General features: G+C 40.9%; 2 protein-coding genes and 1 long non-coding RNA gene across 6 annotated transcripts in view; 1 reads left to right on the top strand and 2 right to left on the bottom strand.

Moving 5' to 3' along the window:
- PLBD1 (phospholipase B domain containing 1) overlaps positions 1-7269 on the bottom strand; it is a 37287-nt gene extending 30018 nt beyond the window's left edge. Inside the window, exon 1 of one of the 2 annotated variants that reach the window (XM_079993381.1) lies at positions 6951-7269. In XM_079993381.1, the coding sequence (XP_079849507.1) occupies positions 6951-7074 (124 nt within the window). In that variant the 5' untranslated portion in view covers positions 7075-7269. Of the gene's footprint in view, positions 1-6453; positions 6608-6950 lie in introns of those variants that run through there. The other variant, XM_079993383.1, reaches the window with a different exon arrangement.
- Positions 7270-9040: 1771 nt separating this feature from the next.
- GUCY2C (guanylate cyclase 2C) overlaps positions 9041-23999 on the bottom strand; it is a 47786-nt gene continuing 32827 nt past the window's right edge. For both annotated transcript variants that reach the window (XM_079993376.1, XM_079993377.1), the window contains 8 exons: positions 22188-22279; positions 21850-22008; positions 20202-20394; positions 19410-19584; positions 15394-15492; positions 14643-14737; positions 13520-13596; positions 9041-10240 (listed from right to left, as the gene is read on the bottom strand). In XM_079993376.1, coding sequence (XP_079849502.1) covers positions 10069-10240; positions 13520-13596; positions 14643-14737; positions 15394-15492; positions 19410-19584; positions 20202-20394; positions 21850-22008; positions 22188-22279 — 1062 coding nt within the window. In that variant the 3' untranslated portion in view covers positions 9041-10068. The remainder of the gene's footprint in view (positions 10241-13519; positions 13597-14642; positions 14738-15393; positions 15493-19409; positions 19585-20201; positions 20395-21849; positions 22009-22187; positions 22280-23999) is intronic.
- On the top strand, positions 10014-22192 carry LOC307225510. 2 transcript variants are annotated; one of them, XR_013843037.1, is made up of 5 exons: positions 10014-10074; positions 13036-13163; positions 18928-19020; positions 21207-21322; positions 21927-22192. It is a non-coding gene; the product is annotated as an uncharacterized lncRNA (long non-coding RNA). The 2 variants fall into 2 exon arrangements; XR_013843038.1 differs by lacking the exon at positions 21207-21322 and adding an exon at positions 20896-20975 and having other exon boundaries at positions 21927-22023.

Here is a 23999-nt window from a genome sequence, read left to right as displayed (position 1 = left end):
CCCAGGAATGGAATCCCCACACAAAATGGCTGGCACCTGTATTTAAGTTCAGGGTTTTCTTTCCAAGAAGCACATCAGTTTATCAGCCAACAGCATTCCAAGAAACAATTTGATAACTTCTCCTTATTAAGCAGTGTTCCTCAGCAACTTTTGTTAAATAAATCATGCACAGAACTTTGTTCAGTTCAAGAAACTCCAGCCTCCAAGTATTTTAAGTCTTTTATGACAAGTGTTGCAATCTTTTTCTTATTCCAGAGAGAACAGTAAGGGACCCTGGGTTGATTTTACACATCTCTCTTTCCTTCGCTCTCTCACAATACACCAAACAGTGTATGATGATGTTTGTGGTTTGATTGTTTTGCTATCTTGACAACAATACAGTTGATTCTTAAATAAAATAGATGGAATGATGATAATTTAACATAGCTTTTACATGAGAGCAAGCTCTCCCAGAAGTGAAGAGAGAACAGTCTAGTCTTGAGTCCTGCCGCACCAAATTTGCTCCTAAATCAGGGCTGACTCACTTGTGACCCTCTAGATTAGGACTGCTATACATCCAGAAGTCAGACATAGCTGCGATACAACTGTTGTAAATAGCGGACGGAAATAGCTGGAATGTCTGGGAAGTGTAGATTTTGGCCAATTTTCATAAAATTAGCTCAAAAACTAAAGAAATAACTTGTGCCAATCAGAGCTACAGACAACTTCAGGTTCACAGTAGCTGACTGAAAGTGAAGCTTTATTTGTTTCACTTTCATCATATACTTTCTCCAAGGAGCTCATGACTGTGCAAATTATTATTATTGTTTATTAAATTTGCATACTGCCCTTCAGGCAATTCACAACATAAAAATACAAAATACATGGTAATAGAAAAACAAACCAATAACCCCCTCACAACACATTTTAAAAGCCATAGAATGTCAGTCAGCCAAATGCCTGGTTGAAGAGAAACGTTTTTCCTTTTACATCTACCACAACAATGTCCCAGTCTAAGGCTTGTGTGTAAAACTCACACACAGCACGCTCTCAGTCTGCTTATAATTGCTTGTAAGCATAACCTGATGTGTTCTTGCCTCCAGGCTATCACCAGGCAAGATTTGAGCAGTTATAAATGAAGGTGAGGAAAGAAAGAAAGAAGAAAACATGAAATGTTAAGATGACTGTGACAGCAAAGTCTTAGAGGAAAAGGAGGCAAGAAAATGCGGTAAACCAACACCTGCTTAACCACAAATACCATGGGGTGTTTTCTCATTGTTGTTGGCTTTTTACTGAACTGTATTACTAAAAAGCCTCTTAACCTTTGGAACTTAAAAAAAAAACCCCAACTGGCACAACAAACTGAGGCAATTAGATATGGGACGACTAATAAGGCCTCAGACACACTAAAACAAACACACTCAGCTTTGACCTGAAAGGTTTTTTTATAGTAACATGCATTTTTTAGAAGATCTTCTAAAAAAACCCCACCCTTATTTTAAAAATAGATTGAAAAGTTATCAATAAGAGAAAAATGAAAATAACAGAAGAAAATGCATCCAAATAAAACTAGACTAGCCAATATAAATTCCCAACCCTCGGTTCTGCTTGTAGATGTAATGGTAATGAACTTATTGTTGTTATTACTAAATTCAGAGGGTCATTTTGTTGCCAGCTTTATAACTGCACCTCAAGGTTACCTGATGTTTCTGTCTGGCAAAGCTGAACCTTCACACAGTTTACATATGGCTGGAGTCTATTGATTAACTTTTATAGTTACTTCAACTTAACTACAGTAAACTTTCTCAACATTTCCTGTGAAGGCAGAACTGTTTGACTGAGCAATTCACGTTGCCTTCCATTTCAAAAATACAGATGATGTTGCTTCTTTCGGGCAACCTAAGAACAGCAAGCATTCTCTTTTATTTTACCTGTATTTTCTGATCCCCAAAACCAAACTTACTATGTGGGATAATAACAACTTTTAATTTCTATCAGGCGTGAGGGGTCTATTTTCCAACCAAGTATTAAAAATTAAAACATTTGCCATCTTGCTTCGCTGACACAGCAGTGAATCGCTGGATAGGTTGAATGGTGGCAAATCTATATTAACAGTATTTTTTCATTTATTTTCTCTGGTACTTCTGTTTCAGGAGTGAATGCCTATTCACAGACAAGGGAGGGCCAGCTACAGAAGCCAGCTCAGGTTCAGCCTCTGAGGCAATTTTAACTGGCAGGGCAACATAATTTTAATCAACATGTGTTAATGAGTTTCTCTTAAGAAAGATATTTTCAGGTTGGAAGGAAGGAAGGAAGGAATACTGGACTAAATTCAAGTTGCTGCCATGAACTGGTAGGACAATGGGGAAGAGGAAGAAGATCCCAGCGAAGGGTGTAGTCAGGACTGGGACACGCCAGGGCAAGCTGGGGATGGGGAAGCAGAGTTTGGTGTAGGAAGCACTCGCGGGGTGACAGAGGATGACAAGGGGATGGGAGTCAGTGCACAGGAACCAGAGCATTAGGACGCATCAGAGATTCCTGTCTCCATAAATATGGCAGGCTCTGAGGCGTAGGGAGCAGTAAGAGGAGTGCTCCAGGAGGCTGAGGCAGACAAGGGCCCACAGCCCAGCTCCCTACCTGGCCAGGTGGGGCTCACTAGCTCTGGGAAGAAGTACAGTGGTACCTTGGTTTAAGAACGGCTTAATTTATGAACAACTTGGATTAAGCTGCAAAGCCGGAAGTAGGTGTTTTGGTTTGTGAACTTTGCCTTTGAAGCAGAACATGTTCCGCTACCTGTTGCGTGTGTTCTATTTGTAAACTGAGTCCCCCGCTGCTATGGGAAAGCAAGCCTTGGTTTAAGAACAGACTTCTGGAACGGATTAAGTTCATAAACCAAGGTACCACTGTCTGTGATTCCTCAACTGGAGGAGGCTTGGAGCAGGTGAGGGTCACCTGCCTCGTCAAGACCAGATGCTGCAATCAGCATGCAAAGTATGAAAGGGAGGCAGAGCTGAGGTGATTTATCTGCTCAGCTGCCCATGTTGGTCAGACCTCGGCGTGGATGTGCCAGGATTTCTGAAGAACTGTGCTTCAGGGTGGGTTACAAAAATATCACAATTAAAAACAAATAAAATTTACATTAAAATCCTAAAATAAAACCACCAAACAACAGCGCCACAGAACAGTGCACATCAATGCAGGCTTTTTGTTAAGGTACACTGCTTTATAGATAGATCTGCTACACCTTTTTTTTAAAGCAGGGCTCCTGTGCTTTTAACACCTGCAGGCAGAAATCCAAATGGTACAGCTTTTCTTCCTATGAAGACATACTGATGGAGAAAGCTGCACTTTTTGGATTTTTAAAAGCATGGATCCCTGCCAGAGAAATAGCTGCATATCTAGACTTAGCATAAATTTAATGTGGTTCAATTTCTATCCTCCCTCTAGTTCTTCTTGCAAGGGCATGGACACTTTTTTCTGGCAAGAATTGCACAGCTAAGCATATTCTACATGTATTTTCCACCCTCTAGATATTCATCTAGATGTGCAAAGTTATGCAAAGACACAAAGGGTACACAAAAATGGAAAAACAAGAAAAATTGCAAACATCACCCTTAGACTCAAAGGGAATGGACAACAAATGAGACCTAAGGAGATAACAACATGCATTCCAGACAAGTCACAATGTTCCATTTGCAGGTTTTCCATCTACACATATGTTAAAGTTTGATAAACTAAAGAAAGAACTATGTTCAGGATGGTAGCACTACTTCGACACTTATTTTCAGCTTATTGTGGTAATCTTAACTCTATCCAGATAAATATACAAGTGCTTCAAATAAGCACTAACAAATGGGAGGGGGAAACTATTTTTATTTTATTTTTTTTAAAAAAAACCTTTTAAAATCTTCCTTTTTGGTCAGTTGTGTTTTTTAAAGTGTCAATTTTGATTTCAAAAACATGATCATAAATCATTCTTCCCAAAATCTATTTGCTTTTAAAACTTATGACAGCAAAGGAACTAAATGGATTCCCTTCCCCTATCTCCTTTTAGAGGAAACCATTTCTGAATTGCTGAGTAGCCACAATTGCAGAACTTGCTCAGAGCTACCTGTTTCACTTTCTGCCACAAAAACAACACTGTGAAGTTAAAGGACAAGCTTAACATTTGTCATCTTCAGAAATGCATGGTTCCTTTCTGTTATTATTACATTATTTGTACACATTAAACAAAATTTTTGTACCCTTTCGGAAATTGGATGTACAGGCAGAAATGACTGATGCTGCCAAATCAGATATTTCACTGAGCATTTAAGTAGCTCAGCTAACTATCCATTTACCTACATTTGTACAACATTGAGTTTGCCAAATTCTGGCTTCAAAACATTCTGTAGCTTTATTTATATTGGCTCATCAGGGTTATGATTGCAATTAGATCCGCTAACAAGGGGTAAAGGTAAAGGGACCCCTGACCATTAGGTCCAGCCGCGGATGACCCTGGGGTTGTGGCGCTCATCTTGCTTTACTGGCCAAGGGAGACGGCGAACAGCTTCCAGGCCTATTTTTCTACTTGCAATTTGACATGCTTTCGAACTGATAGGTTGGCAGAAGCAGGGACCGAGCAATAGGAGCTCACCCCATCGCGGGCATTCAAACCACTGACCTTCTGATTGGCAAGCACTAGGCTCTGTGGTTTAGCCTACAGCGCCACCTGCATCCCTTAAAGAGGGGTAACTGGTGAACAAATAGAAAAAGGTTTCCTATCCTACTTGTGGGCTTCCCTGAAGCATCCAGTTACTGAAGTTTCCTTTTTCTGAGGTGCTGTGAAAGCACAACTTTTTCAAGACTACTGTATGACTTCTTTGCCATGTTCTAGTCCTACTGCAGTAATGTACACCCTTCGAAGCACTTTCTCCCCCTCAAAGAATTCTGGGCACAGTAGTTTACCCCTCACGGAATTACAGTTCCCAGCAACCCTTAAACTGTAGCTCCAGAAATTATTTGAGGCAACTAATGTGCTTCAAATATGTTTTAAAATTATAGCGTGTACATTGTCTATGTCTCTGCTGAAGCACTAGAATCAAAGAGTTGGAAGGGACCTCCAAAGGTCCGTTCTACTGTCAAACAGCTCTTACTGTCAGAAAGTTAAGAAAGCCAGGGTTTTTGAGTTGACATGCACCTGTATCCAAAAGGTTGGCATGCCCTTCAAAGGAAATACAAAGTGAGACATAAGAATAATATGGCCAATGGAAATATGTTGATATGCCATAATATTGTATATTAGATTATTTTTTGAAGACAGCTGCTCTAAAGGTGTGTCCAAGTTGTTTGGGCAATGTTAAATAAAGATTTAAAACAACAGAGACAAGGGGGGGGGGGAATATGTTGAGGCACAAATTGTGCAAGAGTTGCAGCAACTTCAGCTAATAATTGCCAGAATAGATGGTGGCCACAAGTAAACTGTATTGGTTGAATGTATAATCGAACTCACTATGCCAGCTTGCCCATTCGCCCATAGAATTAATACACCAGCAGTACATATTATCTGCTGGTGTCCAGATTCTCCACACAGATGGGCCAATTTGCATGGTGGACCACAAGTGAGGTATATATGTGGCTGCTGTCATATCTCTTTCAGCTCTCATTAAAGCTGAAGACTGTGCAACATCGTTAATTCATAGCTTCAACTGATTCATGCACAGTTTAATAATATATCCCAAGATTACAAGCACCATTGTTAATGCCATGTGATAGTTATGATGAAGATGTGCTATAAAAATACTTTACATTAACACAGTACAGTATGCTAATATTGGAATCAGTGGCTTTTCTTCTATTTTGCAAGGCTTCTTTTAAAAGTACAGGAAACACAACTTCATCTACAAGAAGAAGAAGAAGAAGAGTTTGGATTTGATATCCTGCCTTTCACTCCCCTTCAGGAGTCTCAAAGCGGCTAACATTCTCCTTTCCCTTCCTCCCCCACAACAAACACTCTGTGAGGTGAGTGGGGCTGAGAGACTTCAGAGAAGTGTGACTGGCCCAAGGTCACCCAGCAGCTGCATGTGGAGGAGCGGAGACTCAAACCCGGTTCCCCAGATTACGAGACTACCGCTCTTAACCACTACACCACACTGGCAATAGCTCCTACAACGCTACTATTTCCAAGCTTTGCTGTGGGCTCTTGAGGCTTTTTCATAATTCAGAAAACAGAGTGCCTTGATGGTGCCTCACATCCCTTAAGTGTTGTGTACAATTTGTTCTCCGACTAGTAGAACAAGCAGTTGAGGGATGGAAGACTTTATGCAAGCTATGCAGGCAGCTTCGCTTAACTGCAGCTTATGCCCGCATTTCTTTTTACTGTTGGATGCCCGCTTTTCGATCCATGTGGCCTGACAGCCACTGAGGTATGAACATTAAAAGTTACAACTACAAGAAAAAAACGCCTTTTTGAAGTACAGTATAGAGTAAGATTACCATTGATGGTGGTGGTGGTTGGAGGAGATGTCTCATTTTGGGATCAATCAAATCACACACACAAAAACACACACATCCTCTTATGATAAGACATTGGGTCTTTCTTGAGGAACAAAACAGCTGCATGAGTTTGGAGACCCTGCAGCCCCACAGCAACCTACAGAGATGCCATGCACCCCCAACTCCTCCAGGAGAAGCCCCTTTGCTTTTGAAATGTTAGAACCTGGGCAGCCTCGACCTATCAGCGCTCGGCGCCGTTTCAGCTCCGAACGAGCGGCGTCTCCGTGAGCATTTTTTTTAAAAAATGATGCATCTTTTTCAGCAAGGGGCAGCGGGGGGTGAAAACAAGGGGCAGCCTATTCCAGAAAGGTGTCCGGCTGCTCCTCCCTCCCTCCCTCCTCCCTTGGAACCGGGTTTCCCCTAAACGTATCCTAGTACCGAGCCTGAGCAGGCTGGTCCCGGGGACTTTCCAGACACGCGTCTGTGGTCTTTCTCACCTGCTCGAGTTTCTGCCACGGCCCAGAGAAGGAAAAGCCCCCAAGAGCAGGACCACCACCGGCTGGAGGAGGAGGAAGGGGGCGGGAAAGAGGCGCCGCCGCCGCCGCCGCTGAGCCGGGCCATGCCGAGTTGCGCCTGGTGTATGAGCGTGTTGTGTCTCAGACGGAGGCGGCCCCGCGACCTGGCAACTTTGGCGTGCTCAGTCAGGGCATGGCCCGCCCTCTGCCAGCCCCGCTGCCCCGGGGTAGCCACAACAGGCCCGCCCTAGCAGGCTTGGCGGGGTGGGATTAGAAAACCGGGAGCGTCGCCACCCACCTCTTCTCCCGCCCCGGGCTTTTTCGCCTTTTTCATTTCTTTGTGTATATTATTATTAGTTGTACAAGGAGGCTGAAGGCCAGTCAGGCGCAGCTGGGAAGAAGGCGTTTCTCTGTGAATGAAACGCACGGTTTGTGGTTTCCCTAAAGTTACTGAACGCGAAGGGATTCGCCCCGCGTGCGCTTTCGCTTCCCTGTGGTAGTTGCTATTCCGGGTGGATAAAAAAATAAAGTGTTTTAAAAGTGGGTTACGAACCACCCCTCCAAACCCTACTAAGGCGTGCTTATGAGTCTATGTTCCGGATCACATTATACGGAATTAGATCTCACTGAGGTGTTGTTAAAACAGTGGTAAAAAATATGGGTACAGTATTTCAAGTTCTCCAAAGCTATTTTTCAGGTTAGATACTCTGTGAGTAAGTAAGGCAAGCACAACACACGCACGCACACACATGAATGAATATATGAAAGACTCAGATGCTATCTTTCTGCAATGTTTCCAGACCAGGGTAGTTTACAAAATGTGATAAAATATTCCACCCAAAAAAATTAGGGGTGGGGGAAAGATGCTGAACAGTATGGTGAAAAGTGCCAAAGTGTGTGGTTTGTAACTCAGAAGTAAGCTGCACTGAGTAATTTCCATTGGACTCAGTGGGGCTTATTTCTTTCTATTAGACTGTATTATTAATTAGGTTAGCTTGCTGTTAGATACCAAACATCTGACATGTGAGCAAAACTGGAGATTAATTTTAGATGGTGAAGTGAGAAAGAGCCAGTAAAGCCAGATCCAGGTAGTGTTACCCATTGGCTGGAGAGCATGGAAATTCATCTACAATTGTAGAGTGGGATAACTTTCTGGAAAGCTAAACTTGTATTTTATGAGAAAAATAAAAAATGCAGGTAGCCATGCTTCTCTGTAATACTGTATGTTGGGGTTGGAGTTTCACTTTTTAAAGTCCATTTTGTAACAAATTGAGATCATTTCTAAATTTTACACACCACACCAGAAAACAACTATTGTTCTACCAAATTAAGTAGGGATTTGAAACCTCTCAAGTTTAAGACCATTGGACCATTCTTTGATTATCCAAATCCATAACTCACTAAACATGAAAAGAAAAAGCATTACTTTCTATAGTATTTTTGTGTGTACAAATCTCTTTTGTGCTGTTATATTGTGAGACACCCAGCATTTTCAGTTGTCCAAATAGCACATGGATTGGCATTTTCTGAGAAAATATCCCAGTCATGTGCTCTAGGAAGAAAAGAGTCTCCTATCAAAGTTCCACTCTAAAGACACCAAGCAATCTTGTGATTTAGTCCAGAGGCAAGATCAAAGGATATTTTTGTTCCAAAGGTTTGTTTAGGTAGTGGTATTTTTAATCCCCAACTTCATGACAGTTAAGGAAAAAAATCAACCCAAGGTCAAATAGATTTTCTGCTGTGTGGGAGAAGGTGCTGTTCTGTTCTCACTTGCAAGGAGCCAAAATGGTGAGTATATGAATATAGAATGATGTGTACAAACCCATGGTTACCATTCTAATTTCCCTGTAGTAATCTCACATGTGGGTCAGAAGATCATTAGTTCAAGAGTGATCCACACTGGACTTCTGCCCCAAACTGATTTTACATGGAACCTGTGGCAGGAAGAATGCAGTCTGCTACAGATGTTACCCACAGGAAGTGCTGGTGTGCCTTATTTCAGGTGTTAAGGATAAAAGTCCTACTAATAAACAGTGACGTGTATGCAGTTATGGTTTTGTTTTCTTAAACCAAAACAAGATTTTTCAGCTATAGATGTACTTTATTTCACAACAAAGCAACTTTTCTTGTTTCACACTTCTCTAAATTACAAGTTCTTGTCAAGGCGAAATAGATGTGCTATTACCGGTACATTGTAGCTTCAGTTTATGATTTACAGCTGACAAATACAGATGAAAAAAATGTTCATCACACTATATGATACAGCTATGGAGTTTGTTCAATTTAACTGCTTTCTGCTTTCAGTTATCTGTTCCATCGCAGCCTTTGCCCATGATATTGAGGGTTACTGCCAAATATATTCAGGTACGCTATCCAAAATGTCATTTTTTCTGGCTTAGCATATTTATACCCATGGACTGTGGCTTAAATGGGTCTCTAATAATTGAAGTATAATGTGACTATAAAACTTTACACTGGCTAGAATGTGACCCATAGTCAGTTTTATACAGTGCATGTACTGCTTGCTTATTTGTTTTATGTAAAACACTTCCCCCAATTCTCAAAGTAGCTTACAGAATATTTGTCAGATGCAGTCTTCCCATACCTCTAAATTACACCAGACCTCACTCCAGCTGTATCCATGACAATGTAGGCTATAGCAAGAATGGGACTGCCCTCTGACATCCACTGTACCTTTATCATAGTGCAAAAATTGTATCTGCATTGTACAGGTGCCTGCTTTGCTGTCTTCCTTCACTGCTACTTTAGCCCACAAGCACCAGACTGGATGTGAAGGGAGGTGCCCTCAGGGGAGGTGCCCTGTTTCCTTCCTCCTCAATTTTAGGAAGCAGTATATCAGTAAAGCTTCCAATTCATCAAGAAGCATCTTGCATTGAGTCATTTGCAGTTTTGCCAATGTAGTAGAAAGAATGTTCTTCCCTCAGAATATTAACTACAGAGGACTCACAAAGGTAGGATCACATTTCTGTCCTCAACCCACCCATACAATACTGCAAATATGTAGGTTGTGTAAAATTTGTCATGTATATTATTTCAATCTAACTTTCAGGGATTCTTGGGTCGTGCTCTTTATCCAGTTTTACAGGTAGGTACTGGTTTTTTCTGTAGCCAACTGCAGGTATTCCAGAGTGCCTTTGCGACAACTAGGCACACGTGTAATCTCTCGCACCTGAAATTCTTCTGTTTGCTTTTTCAGAAGACAATTGGTTATCATCTCAGCAAAGTCAGCTTGCAAACGCTGCTGATTCTCCCTGGAAACAGAAGGAGAAAATTGGTTTAAGTGACTCAAAATATATATTTACTATAATTCTTAATTATAAGGCCTTCAAAGATTCTTCTATTCAACCCTCCTTACTTGATATTTGAAATCCGTTCATAATCTGAAGGCCAACTACACATTATTCTGGAGCTCTCTGGAGCTCTTGATGGAGAATGTGTCAGATCATCACTGCAACCAACTTCCAAGGACTGCCACCTTCCTTAGGAGTTCCACTGCCATTACTTCCTTTGAACCTTAACCTCTGGTCAGAAAGGTTCTGGGATAACCACAAACACAGTGATCCTGGCCATTGATAGCCATATCCTCCATGCATTTGTTTAATCTTTTAAAGCTATCCAAATTGGTTAACACCATCACCTCTTATGGAAGCAAATTCCACAGTTTAGCAATGCACTGTATGAATTAGTGCTTTCTTTTGGTTATCCTGACTCTTCCAACATTCAGTTTCATTGAACTCCCCTGAGTTCTAATATTATGGCAGTATGCTAGTGACACTCAGATCTATATCAGAGGCTTAGCTGGACTTGTCTTGGACATGGATAATATCCCTTACTGTACCAAGTCAAGCCCAGCCAAAATTTAGCTTCTCGATCTTAGGAGAACAGCTGTCAAACACTTTCTGTATCTTCTATTATTTTGAATATAAAATAGATCAATATCATCAATATATCAACAACATTAATACAGGAAGCTTATTATTGCAGATATTCAAAGTAGTGAAGAATTACCATATTTTTCCGTCTATAAGATGCCCCCATGTATAAGACGCCCCCTATTTTTAGGGACTCCAATTTAAGAAAATGGGGAGAGATTTATCCATGTATAAGACGTTCCCAAATTTTGGACATTATTTTTTAGGAAAAAAACCTAGTCTTATACATGAAAAATACGGTACTTAATATTTCAGCTCTATAAAAGAAGAAAAATAAAAAGGAGAATGTCTGGGAAACAAGTAGTGCAAGAGAAAGAAGGAAGGCTCAGCACAGAAAAATGTAATAAACATTCCAAGAATTATAATCCGACACCAGTGTCACTTGAGTAAAGGATCCCATTCCCCCTTCCTTGAATAACCCCGTATGAGAGAAGCTTCCTGAAAAACTAAGTAAGAGCACACACACATCAGCTTCAGTGGTGCATGTCAGTACAGTAGTACTTCGGGTTACAAACACTTTGAGTTACAGACTCCGCTAACCCGGAAGTAGTACCTCGGGTTAAGCACTTTACCTCAGGATGAGAATAGAAATCGCGCACCATTGGCCCAGCGGCAGTAGGAGGCCCCATTAGCTAAAGTGGTACCTCAGGTTAAGAACGGTTTCAGGTTAAGAATGGACCTCCAGAACAAATTAAGTTCGTAACCAGAGATACCACTGTATTAACATCACATCTTTCATTGACCCACAGGATCAAGATGCCAGATAGAAAAAATAATCACAGTGGTATACTTCCAAATGTTGTTCAAAACAGTCACCTGTGATATCCTGTGATTTGTGTTCATATTGTATTGTAATGGCCATTGGCTACAAACAATAAAAATTATTGAATAGAATAAAGGAAAGATATCCTACTCTCTCCCCCAATCTTTTACCTTTTTGTAAGAGCAAACCTAAACATTTTTGTTTTTGTTTTTTAAAAACATGCTTGTTTTAATGGATATTGGGTTTGTATTGTATATAGTGTGTGCACTGCTTAGCAATTTTAAAAACACCTAAATGCTTTAGAAATGCTTTTTAAATAAAAAGGCAGTGATGCCACCACATGTGTAATTCACCTTAGGTCAAAGTGTTGCCTACTTATAGGCCCCTCCCAACACACCAGTATGCAAGCCTGTAGGGAGTAGCAGGATGTTCACACCAGGAGTTAAGACACGTGACTGACAAAATAAAGAGAGGCCTGAAATTACTGTGTTAATTGTTTAAGCTTTGTCATAGATCTGTAACACGGCTGGATTTCAAACTAGGGAAACTAATCTTCAAGAGCAGAATGACTGGCAAGACCTATTACATAAACCAAAATACCACCTTAGTTCTATAATATATGTTACAGAATGCAAATGCCCTGAATGCCATCTGCAGCATGTTGGGAAAACAACTACAGTCTTTCATGCCTATTTCAGAAATCTTAAGGCAGTAATCACACACACACAACACCCCTGAACAACCTGTTACAAAACATTTTGACCTTTCAGCCTTGGGGGTATTTCCAGTAGAGAAAAAGAAACCCGTTCTGGGGCAGTCAAAACAAAAGAACTTCTATAGATACAGACTGAACACCATAACGCCACATGGCTTTGCCTTGGGGGATAATTCTTAAACTTTTACCTTTGCCTTTAATTCTTTTTTTAATTATCTTATAGAACAGCTTCTACCTTGTTGGAAATTCCCTCTTTTCTCAGGGGATTCTTAGAACACCTGGACTACCAACTGCCTGATTTTAAATCCAACCAAATTTGTTAATGAAGCAGGTAGAAGCTGAAATGTTTTAGCTAAATAATTTTATTGGGGGGGGGTATTCAACTAAGTTTTACTCAGAGTAGACCAACTAAAATTAATGGCTCTAACTGGGTCATGTTCATTAGTTCTGATGGGTCTATTCCAGGTAAAAATTAGATGACTAACATCCATTGTTATCTGTTTTATCAAGTCATTGACAGTGTGATCCTACAAGTTTACTTGGAGGTCTTACCAAGTTCAATGGAGCTTATTCCCAGAAATATGGGTATAAATAAGACTGATTAACACTACCCAGACATAACTTTTGTCATTTCAGATGAAAAGAGTAACGCAAGGAATTGTGAACCTAGGATTTTGCAGATTCATGAAGTAGAGATGCATCGCGTGAACTCTGACCTCTTCACAACCTATGTTCAGACTGGTCATCTGCTTTAGTATGCTTGAGTAAGTGTGAATGGATAAGGATAATGTTTAGACCTTGTTATTCAATACAAAAAAATTGAGTGCAGTATATAGGTGTGTGCTTGGCCATGGCACTCCTCTTTACAAACGGTGCATAATGCAATACTCCATCCTCCACTGGTTTTTCCCATTGGGAGAAGCTGGAGGGAGAATAGTGGGTTGCATTATTGAGGAGATCCCAGGATATGTGCATGTGTCCACATGCACATTTGCACAGCTGCCATATTGATCTCTGCCAAGTGCATGCCAAACAAGATATTCACAGAGAGAAAAGAAAGGATACTGTAAATATTGATTTGTGCTTTCTGTTAACAACCAGCTCTCCAAGAATCACTTACACAGAAGGAGGTGTTGGAAGATTGTATTTCTGGTCTTTCACTCCTGTCAGCCAGTAAGTGATCTCAGTTCCTTTGCCCTAATACAAAATAAGGAATAATACTTTGAGATTAGATTGCTGTATTGTATGTTTTTGATATTCTTTATATTGCAGCACTTTATAATCTTTGCATAATTTACTTAACGAACATGGGGAGCATAAGGCGTATTCCTACTGGGTGTTTTAAACTAAAACCAATACATATGGTAAAGAAACCAGAATAAGCTACCTGAGGTTACAGTTCTGTTCACAGAATCAGAGAATTATAGAGTTGGAAGGAACCCTGAGGATCATCTAGTCCTACCACCTGCTATGCAGGAATCTTGTCTAGCCTCAATCGCAACAAGTCTTGTTATAGATAACAAGAAAGTCAGGGTGATGAAGTAGTTAAAAAGTTGGGCTAGATATGGAAAATGCAGGTTCAAATGCCTACCCACCTATGAAATTCACTGGATCATGGCCCCAACTCATTAATAATAATAATAATAATAATAATAATAATAATACGTTTCCTCCTTTTAGATATATGCCACCTCTAGATTGATTTTGAAAAAAATATGGCTATTTGAATACATGCTTTGTGTGTACACAAGCACGTGTGTGTCTGCATGTGTTAGGTCAGCCTTCTATTAGGCAGAGTGAGGCAACTGCCTCAGGTGGTAGATGCTGGGAAGCAGTGGCGTAGCGTGGGTTGTCAGCACCTGGGGCAAGGCAAGTAATTTGCGCCCCCTAACCCTGGATTTGTGCCCCCTAACCCTACCCCTACCCCTAACCCCCAGATGTTGCGCCCGGTGCGGCCGGCCCCCCCTGCACCCCCCACGCTACGCCACTGCTGGGAAGTGTGCAGTATTGGCAGCAAGTTGTTGGAAGACAGAACTGTATTTGCCATGTGCATTGCCCTGCACTCCCCTCCAAGCCTAAACTACCCTGCTGCCTCCCAGTGCAGTGGAGGATGTTGTTGAAATAAAAGTCTACTGTCCGCCCAGTCAGCTTCTCTGGATAGAAGTGGAAGTTGGTACAAATCTTGTCCTTCACCTATGTCAGCAAAATGTTGTGGGTCACCGGGATGTGCATTTTTTTGTTACCTTCAAATATGTCTCTCCTCGCTCTTCATATTGGAATTGGCAGTCTGTTCTCTTGAGAATAGCAATCGTGGAACCACTGACATGAATCCGTAGAGCTATAGGCATGCAAACAAACATACAGTGTTTTAATTTGCTTTTTTTAATGTTTGGTTTTGTGTTGTGCCAGTCTATAATATAGTTAAGATAATGAGAGTCTTGTGTTCCATTAGTAAAAATGAGCTGACGCAATTGTCTCAAAAATATGCTCATCTTCTGAATAGCATTTGCAAGCAGAGCAAGGCAACTGACATCATAATCCTCAAGGCATTCACATAATATTGGACTTGTCCTACTGGCTTCAGTCAGACTGATTGTCCTGAACTAATTATTGTGGCTACTTTAATCTGAATATTTATAGCCGGAAGGAAGGTTAGATGTCTCACCAAGCAGAGGGAGGGGACCAAGAAAAACACCAAATAGAAATAGAAACTCTAGCAGTCCTTTGAGAAAAACCTTCTAATGGTGTGATTATTTACTACATGTTATCCTACTCTTTCTCCAAAAAGCTCTGGGTGCTGTGTGTAGTGCATCTCCTCTCAGTTTATTTTCACAATCCCTATATGGTTCAGAGAAAGTGACTGGCTCAAGGTCACCCAGTCAGCTTCTACTTTATTATGATAAAATAGGGGTTTTTTCCGGGTAAAGAGCTCTGGATTTGATCATAAAAAGTAATGTGTAGTGTAGTGTAGTGTAGATGTGAATTTGTCCTTACGTAATCCTGTAGATTCCATTCTTGAAGCTGTGTTCACAGTATCTCCAAACAAGCAGTAACGAGGCATCTTAATCCCAACCACACCAGCTGCACACGGACCTGAAAACAATAAAGCACAGAGCAGGAATTAAGAAGGAGAGGGAGAGTTTGCCTAGGAAAAGATTAGCCCACACACTCTCAAGATCACATCATAAACTGAGCAGGAATTAATTTGAAGTCTTCAATGTGACTCATTAGGAATCAGATTTCCGAGGTGCCAAGATCTGACCAGGCCAGTACAAGGTCTGTCCTGCCTGAGTATGTGTGTATATTTCATTTACAGAATTTATAGCTTGGAACAGGGAACAAAGTAATAAAGATAAAAACACACGATATACAAAAGTTTCAAAATCACAAAAACATGTCCAATAACAACAAATGGACAATTCTATCATAAGACAGACAAGCAAAACTACAATGAAGACATACAACAAAATTTCTTATTTAACCAAATATCTTGATAGAAGCAAGCAAAGGATATTCAATCAGATTAAACAGCACTCCCTGAACAGGGATTCCTGTATGTCAGAGTTTAAGGCTAGCAATAAGCAGCAAAGGTTTTCAAGGAAAATCGGACTACCCATAAGAAGTCTAAGGGCTTTTTCTGCTCAACACAACTGGGACTGTATTCAATTTAGTCCAGCTCCAAAGGCCTTCTGGCAGTTCCTTCAATGCTAGAAGTGAGGTTACAGGGAACCAGGCAGAAGGCCTTCTCGGTAGTCACACCCACCCTAGGCAATGCTCTCCCATCAGATGTCAAGGAAATAAACAACTATCTGACCTTTAGAAGACCTCTGAAGAGAAGACACCTGTATAGGGAAGTTTTTAATGATTGATGTTTTACTGTGTTTGATGCTTTAATTTGTTGGAAGCTGCCCAGCGTGGATGGGTGACATATAAATAAATTATTATTATTAATCCCTAAGTAGACCCACCGAAATGAATGACTCTAAGATAATCATAGTCATGTCCATTAACTTTAATGGGTCTACTTTGAGTAGGATGAGCAGTGAATACAACCTAGAGATTGAATTCACTATGAAAGACTGCTATTTGTAATTCTGAAACAGTGCTCCTCTCTGCTTCTACAGCCAGGGACTAAGTTGGTTCAATACTCCGCATTTCAGGAACCAGACAAAGCAAATCTAGAGCTTTGCCACAAAGCATACCCACATGGATCCTAGCATTCACTTTCACAGATTTGCTTTATTCTGTCCCCGACATCCACAGATAATGCCACTGCTGATACTTTTTCTATGATGCAATGAAGACTACTGTTTCTGGGGAGAAACTTGTCAAATCATGAAGGTGGAGGCAGTTGGTAGACGCATGAACTCCATCGCTTTTCTTGGCATCCTACCCCACCCCAGAACAGACTTGCAGCTATTAAATACAGAGAATAATAAACGAAGGTGTTGACGGACGGCTTGCAACAGGCTACAGACATCTGCTGAATCAACTCACTCTGTCCTCTCCTGTACGCATGCCTGTCTCTCTTCCACTACAGTATTGTTATTGTAGATTCTTGCATTGTAGGGGGTTGGACCTTTGGTTCCCTTTCAACTTTATGGCTCTATGTTATAAATTTTCAGGGCCAGAATCTGTGGGTACAAGTCACCCATAAATCCTGGAATTAGTAAAAGTTAGAATTAATCAAGGTTTGATTAAACTGTGCCAAACACAGAAACCCCTGGATTTAGTTTATGCTAACTAGCGAGGCCAGCTCCAAAGTGGGCTTGTAACAGGCCCCCATCCAGCTAGGGCTTTGAAAGAAGAAAGGCTGGTGATGGCCGGTCATTAACCCATCAAGGAAGCCATCAAATGTTCATCATTGGAATGGCCAAGCCATGAACCCATTAAGAGGGCCATTAACAGAGGCTCTCTGGGCAGGCCAGAAAATGGGGGGAAACCCTTCCCTGACTTGACAGATACTTAGCAGAGACAAAAGACCAGTGGTTCCGGAGGAAGGGAAAGAATTGCACTGGGCGATGAGGTAAAGGAACAGGACAAAAGTGTCACTCTTGCAAGCTGGAGCGGGGGCCAGAGCATGAGGGGGCTGTCTGTTTTATGCTGCAGAGAAGGTAAGACACAATGTTTTGGGGTCTCTTCGAATCCAGCATTGGAAGGAACAGGACCCTCTTAGGATGTGAAAGCTCTGTACTCTCTGCATCTGGGCTCAGGTTATAGGTATGTGTAAATAAGCCATATATTATAAAGACACCATAGTCTCCACAGTGCTTCATTACCCAAAAGAAAACACAGACCCTGGTAAGTGCACCTGGTACTCCTGAAATCTCACACCGCTTAGAAATTGCAGTAGCACGTAGCTCTGTTAATTTCAGAGTGACTCACTTCCAGCTGGGCAGAAGCTATGAGGCAGTAGGAGCATTTGTGGATTTAATGCCTCCCTTTCCACTCTCAGCTACCCACAAAAGTTTTACGTATTATCACTGTACTACCTTCATTCCGTATTTCCTCTGTTCAAAGTCACCCTCTAAAGAGCGGTGAAAAGCATTTAGACAGCCACTGTTGTAGAAGAATTACCAAAGTGGAAATGAAGAGACTTCTCGTTTCAAAAGGGTTTTTGACGGGTCAACAGAACACGTGCATTAAGCCAACATTTCCTATGATCCACAGGATTGCCTTTGAAAATGTCATCACTTGCACAGTTCATCGACCCCTATTATACTGTACAGAACTTCAGAACTGAAAACAATTATATATCCTAAAACATTTATTCGCTAAGTCATACTTCAGTCTTTGATCTGTTGATTCTTTTCCTCTCAAAGGACTGCAACCTGAACTATAAAGCAACCAATTTCCAGAAGGCTCTTCATTCTCTGTGAGGGTTTTTTAAGGTGCTAGTAGAATATTTTGTCCAAGTAACCATTAGCGATAGCAGACAGTGAAGAGCAGCTGTGTTCAGCTGCTGCATAACTCTCTCTAGTGGAACACTATGTGACTGAAATGTAAGCACTGGGGTCAGGGGAGGGAAGGGAAGGAAGAAAGAAGAGATCCATTCCCCAAAAATGCTTGTGATAAGGGTCTCTGTAGATGTCCTGCTCTTATATCTCTTCTGTGCTGCTGAGCCAGTTACAGAAACTGTAATTATTTTGATAATTAATTTTAAAATAGAGCCTCTAAGGGTCATCCCAGAAATCTGTTTTTAGCATTGCAAACTTGTAGTTGTTATTTATTGCGTGCCGATGAGAGTACTTCCCCCTTGAGATGGCATTCTGTTTCAGGAATATCGCATTTTCCAGTGGATGCTCTGTATTTTTTTTCCTACTTGGTAAAATGTGATTTGTATCCTGTATAATATGCCCACTGTTATTGCTATTACTTTTTAGAATGTGATGGTAAGTGATAACTATTGGACGCTGCTGGTATGTAAATCGATGCAAATGGCACAACATTCTCCTCCTATGCCATTTTATGACTTTCTGTATGTGCTTTTGTAACTGTACAATTTTTTTCTTGTTTCCAATGCTTTAGACTCTAGAGATTGAATTTTCTATTCATTGTACCTCTCCAACATGGGAGTGATCATCAAGCCTTTTAAGAGAAAAGTGGTGAACATCAGGAGAGGTACCTAGTTCCATGCTGAAATGGCCCATAGTTTTCTGAGCGTTTTGCTTTACTTTTCATTTGTTTTATTTCATTCTCTAAGCACCCACAAGTACTGAAGCATATTTTCTCTAATATTATAAAGAATTTCCCCCTAATATTATGGTTTTTAATATAATTTTCACGCTATGTATTTTTCATCCACACTCCCCCCTAATATACTCATTTCTGAACATTGGAGAATGGCTTTGCAAAATTTGGAGAAGTACAAATTTCAACGGATAGTGCATTTTGGTTCATGTATACTTTCAGGAAAAGAGGATTGGGAAAGGAAGCCAACCCAAGTTTCTTTCCCATCCTCATTCCTTTATTTTATTTTGATCAAATATTTGATATATATAACACCATACCAGAGTGAATTCCTATTCGAATCCATACAGGAAGACCTGGAAGATGTCCGAGTTCAAAGGAGCCCATGAAGCTGAGTATATCTAATGCCATCATGGAAATGTCCACTGCGTGACGGTTGCCATTTCTCTTTGGTAAACCACTTACTACCATATATGCATCTCCAATCGTCTCTACCTGTTGAAACAAGATCCAAAGTCATTATTTTTTAATCTAATGAAAGAGCAATCCAATATAGGAAAAACCTGAAAGTTCCTGTTCTTTCCTGCTCCGGAATGCTTATCACATCCCAATTAACAAACATGTTTACACACGTATTTGGAGTTGCAAATAGTACTCAGTATAATATTTATAGGTGACTGTGATTTTCTCTGAGGTGAAGAACTGTTCTTTTAAAATGTTAAAGAGAAACAAACCTTCCATATTTTGCACGACAATTTTAAACAGCAAAAATAACTACTACCTTTTATTTTTCGTTTTTCTTATATGCTTTGTTTTGCTTTCTGTCTCGGAAGAAAACATTTCCCGCCTTTTATTTTGTCTCTCTTAAACTGTTTCCACAGTGGGAAATTCATGCACATGAGGTTCGCTGTTTCCTTACAGACCTTTGCCCAAACATAAGCACTTTCAATTTTCTGCCTCTGAAATCTATCGCAATGTTTCCCGTCCATGCTAATGGGTAAAGCATGGATTAACCCCTTAAAGGACTGGTGGCAATGCTCTGCTACCCCCTGCCGCTTTCACCACAAATCATTCTACCTAGCCTTCTGTTCTCTCTTCCCAGTTCTGGTCACCTTATAGACATCATGAGGGTCAAGAATTTGATCAAAGTTCTTGTAGATGTCATTGAGCATGTCCACCACTTCCATAGGGGTGCTGTATTTACAAAGGGTTGTGAAGCCTACAATGTCACTGAAGTAGATGGTGACTTCTTTAAACAGTTCTGGCTCTACCCGTCCAGTTTCCTTCAGTGACTTTACCACAGGCCTGTCAAAAGGAAGAAGATAAGTATCGTAGGATGAAGCTTCTCAATTTCAAAGTGCGCTTTAAAAAACAGAAAAATATATGGCAGTACAGTAGTTCTATTAATCCTGGTAATTATAAAAGACAACACCATTCTAAGTAATTGAGATTTTAAATCACAAATGATATGGGCAATCACTCCATCTCCTTTCGAAACATGTTAGAGGTCTGTGGGTAGATGGTCATGTATTGCAGATTTGACAGGATGGCCTTTTGATCCTCTTTCATGCCCAGGGACATTTCAGCTGTACAGATATATAAGCTATTAGTGCTCGTGTTATAATTGAGGAGACAAACCTACTTGCTCAGAATTGGAAACTGGTGTTGGAACTGCCTATTTGTATGCACAAACTCAAGCACACAATTCCTTTCTCTTAACATGGAAGTTCTGTTTCCTGGCAGAATTCCAGGTTGTGTAATTCTATTCTGTTTTACTAAATTTCTGTCTCTGCTACATCATGGCAGCTGGTGGCTGGGGCAGGCAAAAGCTTATTGGCAGTTGTGTCCCATGCCGGCAGAGACCAGCGCTTCCTTGAAGAGATGGGGTAAGTCCAATTGTGCCCTTTCCAGCTATGTGATTCAAACCCATAGTTAACACAATGTCAGGAAGTACAAGTCTAGCTTGAAACCAAACTTGGATTGACTTCATGTTCATATATACTATTCTGTCTACTTGCCCTTCATTATTTAGCAGTCATTTAAATCTCTGTCTGTCTGTCTCTCTCCCTCTCTCTCTCTCCCTCTCTCTCTCTCTCTCACACACACACACATAACAGAGCGCCTGCAGTTCTAGTTACAACCTCTAAAAAAGAACATAAGGCTGCAGATGATCCAGAAAATGTGACCTAAGATTACCAAAAAGGGAGCATCTTTCCTACAAAATGCTTAAGAGGTTGGAGCATTTTAGTAAAGGGCAACTAAGGCAAAATGTAAGAGACATTTAGTAAATGAGCTTTAGGTTGGCAGAATCCCAAGGCTGGGCACACACCTGCAGAAGACTGCAGCCAACATAGTGTGTCCCTGACATCACCCCTGCTAGGGTTTTTATTTGTGAGTTTTAGCTGGGCTGGACAGAGACTCTTGGCATTTCTCTGGGCTGAATCCAGAGCTATGGGTTTGTGGGGCCTGGAAACCTAGTAGGGAAGCAAGATCTGCTGGAGTGTCAACATTGTGAGGCTTTTTATCCTATGGTCAGATTGTGTATATGTGTAAACAAAGCCACATATTCTAAATACATCAAAGTCTCAATTGACCTTCATTCCAAAGAAACCAAACCCTGGCTTAATGCTGGAACCCCTTGAGTCACATGCTGCTCAGAGAGTGGGGTGCACACAATCCTATAAATAAGCAATAACGATAACTTGTTTAGAGCCGCCGCCCCCCCCGCCCCGATTTCTTGTCTGATTGGACAGCTCTCACCCTGGAAGAAGCATGAAGTTAAGCCTGTCAGCTCTGTCTCGCTCTGCTTTGTACAGCTCAGTTCTCTCTTCCACCAGGTGCTCCAGGTTCCGTGAATACAGCTGCAGGCGTCGGATTAAGGTGTCCATGTAGCTTTCATTGGTTTGGCTGTGGTAGTTGCTGGGAATGTTGTAAGGACAAGGGTGAATTTGAAGGCTGACAACACCAGGAAGTTCATGTACAAGACACCAGTGTATGGCTGCCATGTGGCCAGAGTGGAAATCTGCCAGACTTCTCCCTCTGAACTATCATTCTGGTTTAGCAGAACTTTTTTCTATCAAAGTAAATCACTTTCATACCTAAATATCTTAGCCAAGGTAGTCTCAATTTTCTTAAAATCTGGTCTCTTCTCTGGGTCTTCCTCCCAGCAGCTTTCCACGAGGAGATATACCTAGGGATGCACAATCCAATACAGGACAACTTTAGATATTTTGGTTTCCATGATGAAAACTAAAATAGTGCTCCCCCACCACATAATCCTTAGCAACCCAAACTGGCTTCAAAGACTATGTTGTAACAATATCCAACCTTCTTCCCACCATTTTCACAACTCAATCAGCCACTCTCTGGAGCACCAAGTTCCACCCTTATTTTTGCAAGCTCGGGTAGACATGCCCTTTCCAGGTGTAATGGGTTGTTGCTGGTCACCTATTCCAGATAGGAATTGATTGTGGAATTGGTGCTGCTCATGTCCAGTTTTAATCCAGTTCTTCCTTTGCCATGGAAAATCTGATTAGTAAAATAATTCATTTTACATCTGCAGTCACTCCTGGTATGGAAGCTTGTTAGTGTGTTTTATTTATTTATTATGGTAAGCAGTTTGTAATGTGTGTGGTGAAGTTTTAGTGGGTGATCTCCATAACCACACCTATATCTATCTTTGATCCTCACCTAAGCACAAACTATCCCTTTTTCCCCCCTGGTGACCCATCAATACCAAAAGGGGGGGGGGATCCTATTTTCACCAGTTGCCAGATGCCCTGTTCAAAGTATTGCAGATATTAATAATGTGCAGCTTGAAGCAACTGGATGCATAAAAACTTACTCCTTTCGGACTAAAACATTGTCCAGACCCATTAGTTTGATTCAAGCTTTACTTACAAAATTTTATTCAAAACAGAACAAAACATAAAAGATACACTCAAATAGTCCCATACAATATCTTGTGCATGTCCAGCACAAGCTCAGGATTTATAAGAAAATGTAATTCCAAACAGACCTAGAAGCAAAGGTCTCCCTCTCCTTACAGCCTCCATTTTGCCTGGAGCTGTAGTCACTCTTGGAGAGGCTCATCCTCACTCCTGGAGAGCCTAAAAGGAAACTCCCTTTCAAAATGGAGATTTGAACCCAAATACCTTTGCCACATGATCAAAGGCACACACTCCGTTTAAGAGCAGACAACAAAGCAATGCAGACATTGTATTAATAATAACAACAACAACAATAATAATAATACAGAGGTCTTGCACAATACCTCTTTATCAGTCTTATTCAAGGCCTTAGCATTAAATTTAAAGCAAACAGAAACAAAAATTGCCTCACCATCACAAAAAAAGAACACACCTCTTTTATGCCAGTTGTGAAACATGTTAACTAAACTGGCTGGATAACTCTGGTAATTTTTGCTCTTGATCACTTCCCAGATTTTTTTTTAAAGGTATGCCCACAGGGCTTGTCCATACTGGAGTTTACTGTGTGTTTGCAGCTATTCAATTTGCATTGTCCAAATGACATAATCATCAAACCATCACAGTCTCAATGCTTTCCCCTTGTAAATTTGGGTTCAGGTGATATGGGATTTTAAAAAAATAAATCAATTTTTATTTCATAAAGTTTATACACCACTTAATTGGAAAAAGGGGGTGGACTCCAAACTGCTCTACTTGGGGTTGCAGATGGTTCAGTATTTTGGGGTGGATGGATCAGCTGTCACTTTCTGCTACCCCCCCCCAGCTCCCTTAAAGGTGTTTACAGGCTATCTGCCAAACAAGACCTGAAAAATAATTGGCTGAATAATACCGGCTGTTGCTCAACCAAAATGACCATAATCCATCACCAACCAGCAGGAAGCCTGCAACTGACCATCTAAGCTGTGCTACTCATGAGGAGAC

This window comes from Podarcis cretensis, assembly GCF_951804945.1.
Source record: "Podarcis cretensis genome assembly, chromosome: 10".
Classification (NCBI taxonomy): domain Eukaryota; kingdom Metazoa; phylum Chordata; class Lepidosauria; order Squamata; family Lacertidae; genus Podarcis; species Podarcis cretensis.
This window is presented reverse-complemented; position numbering and strand designations above follow the sequence as displayed.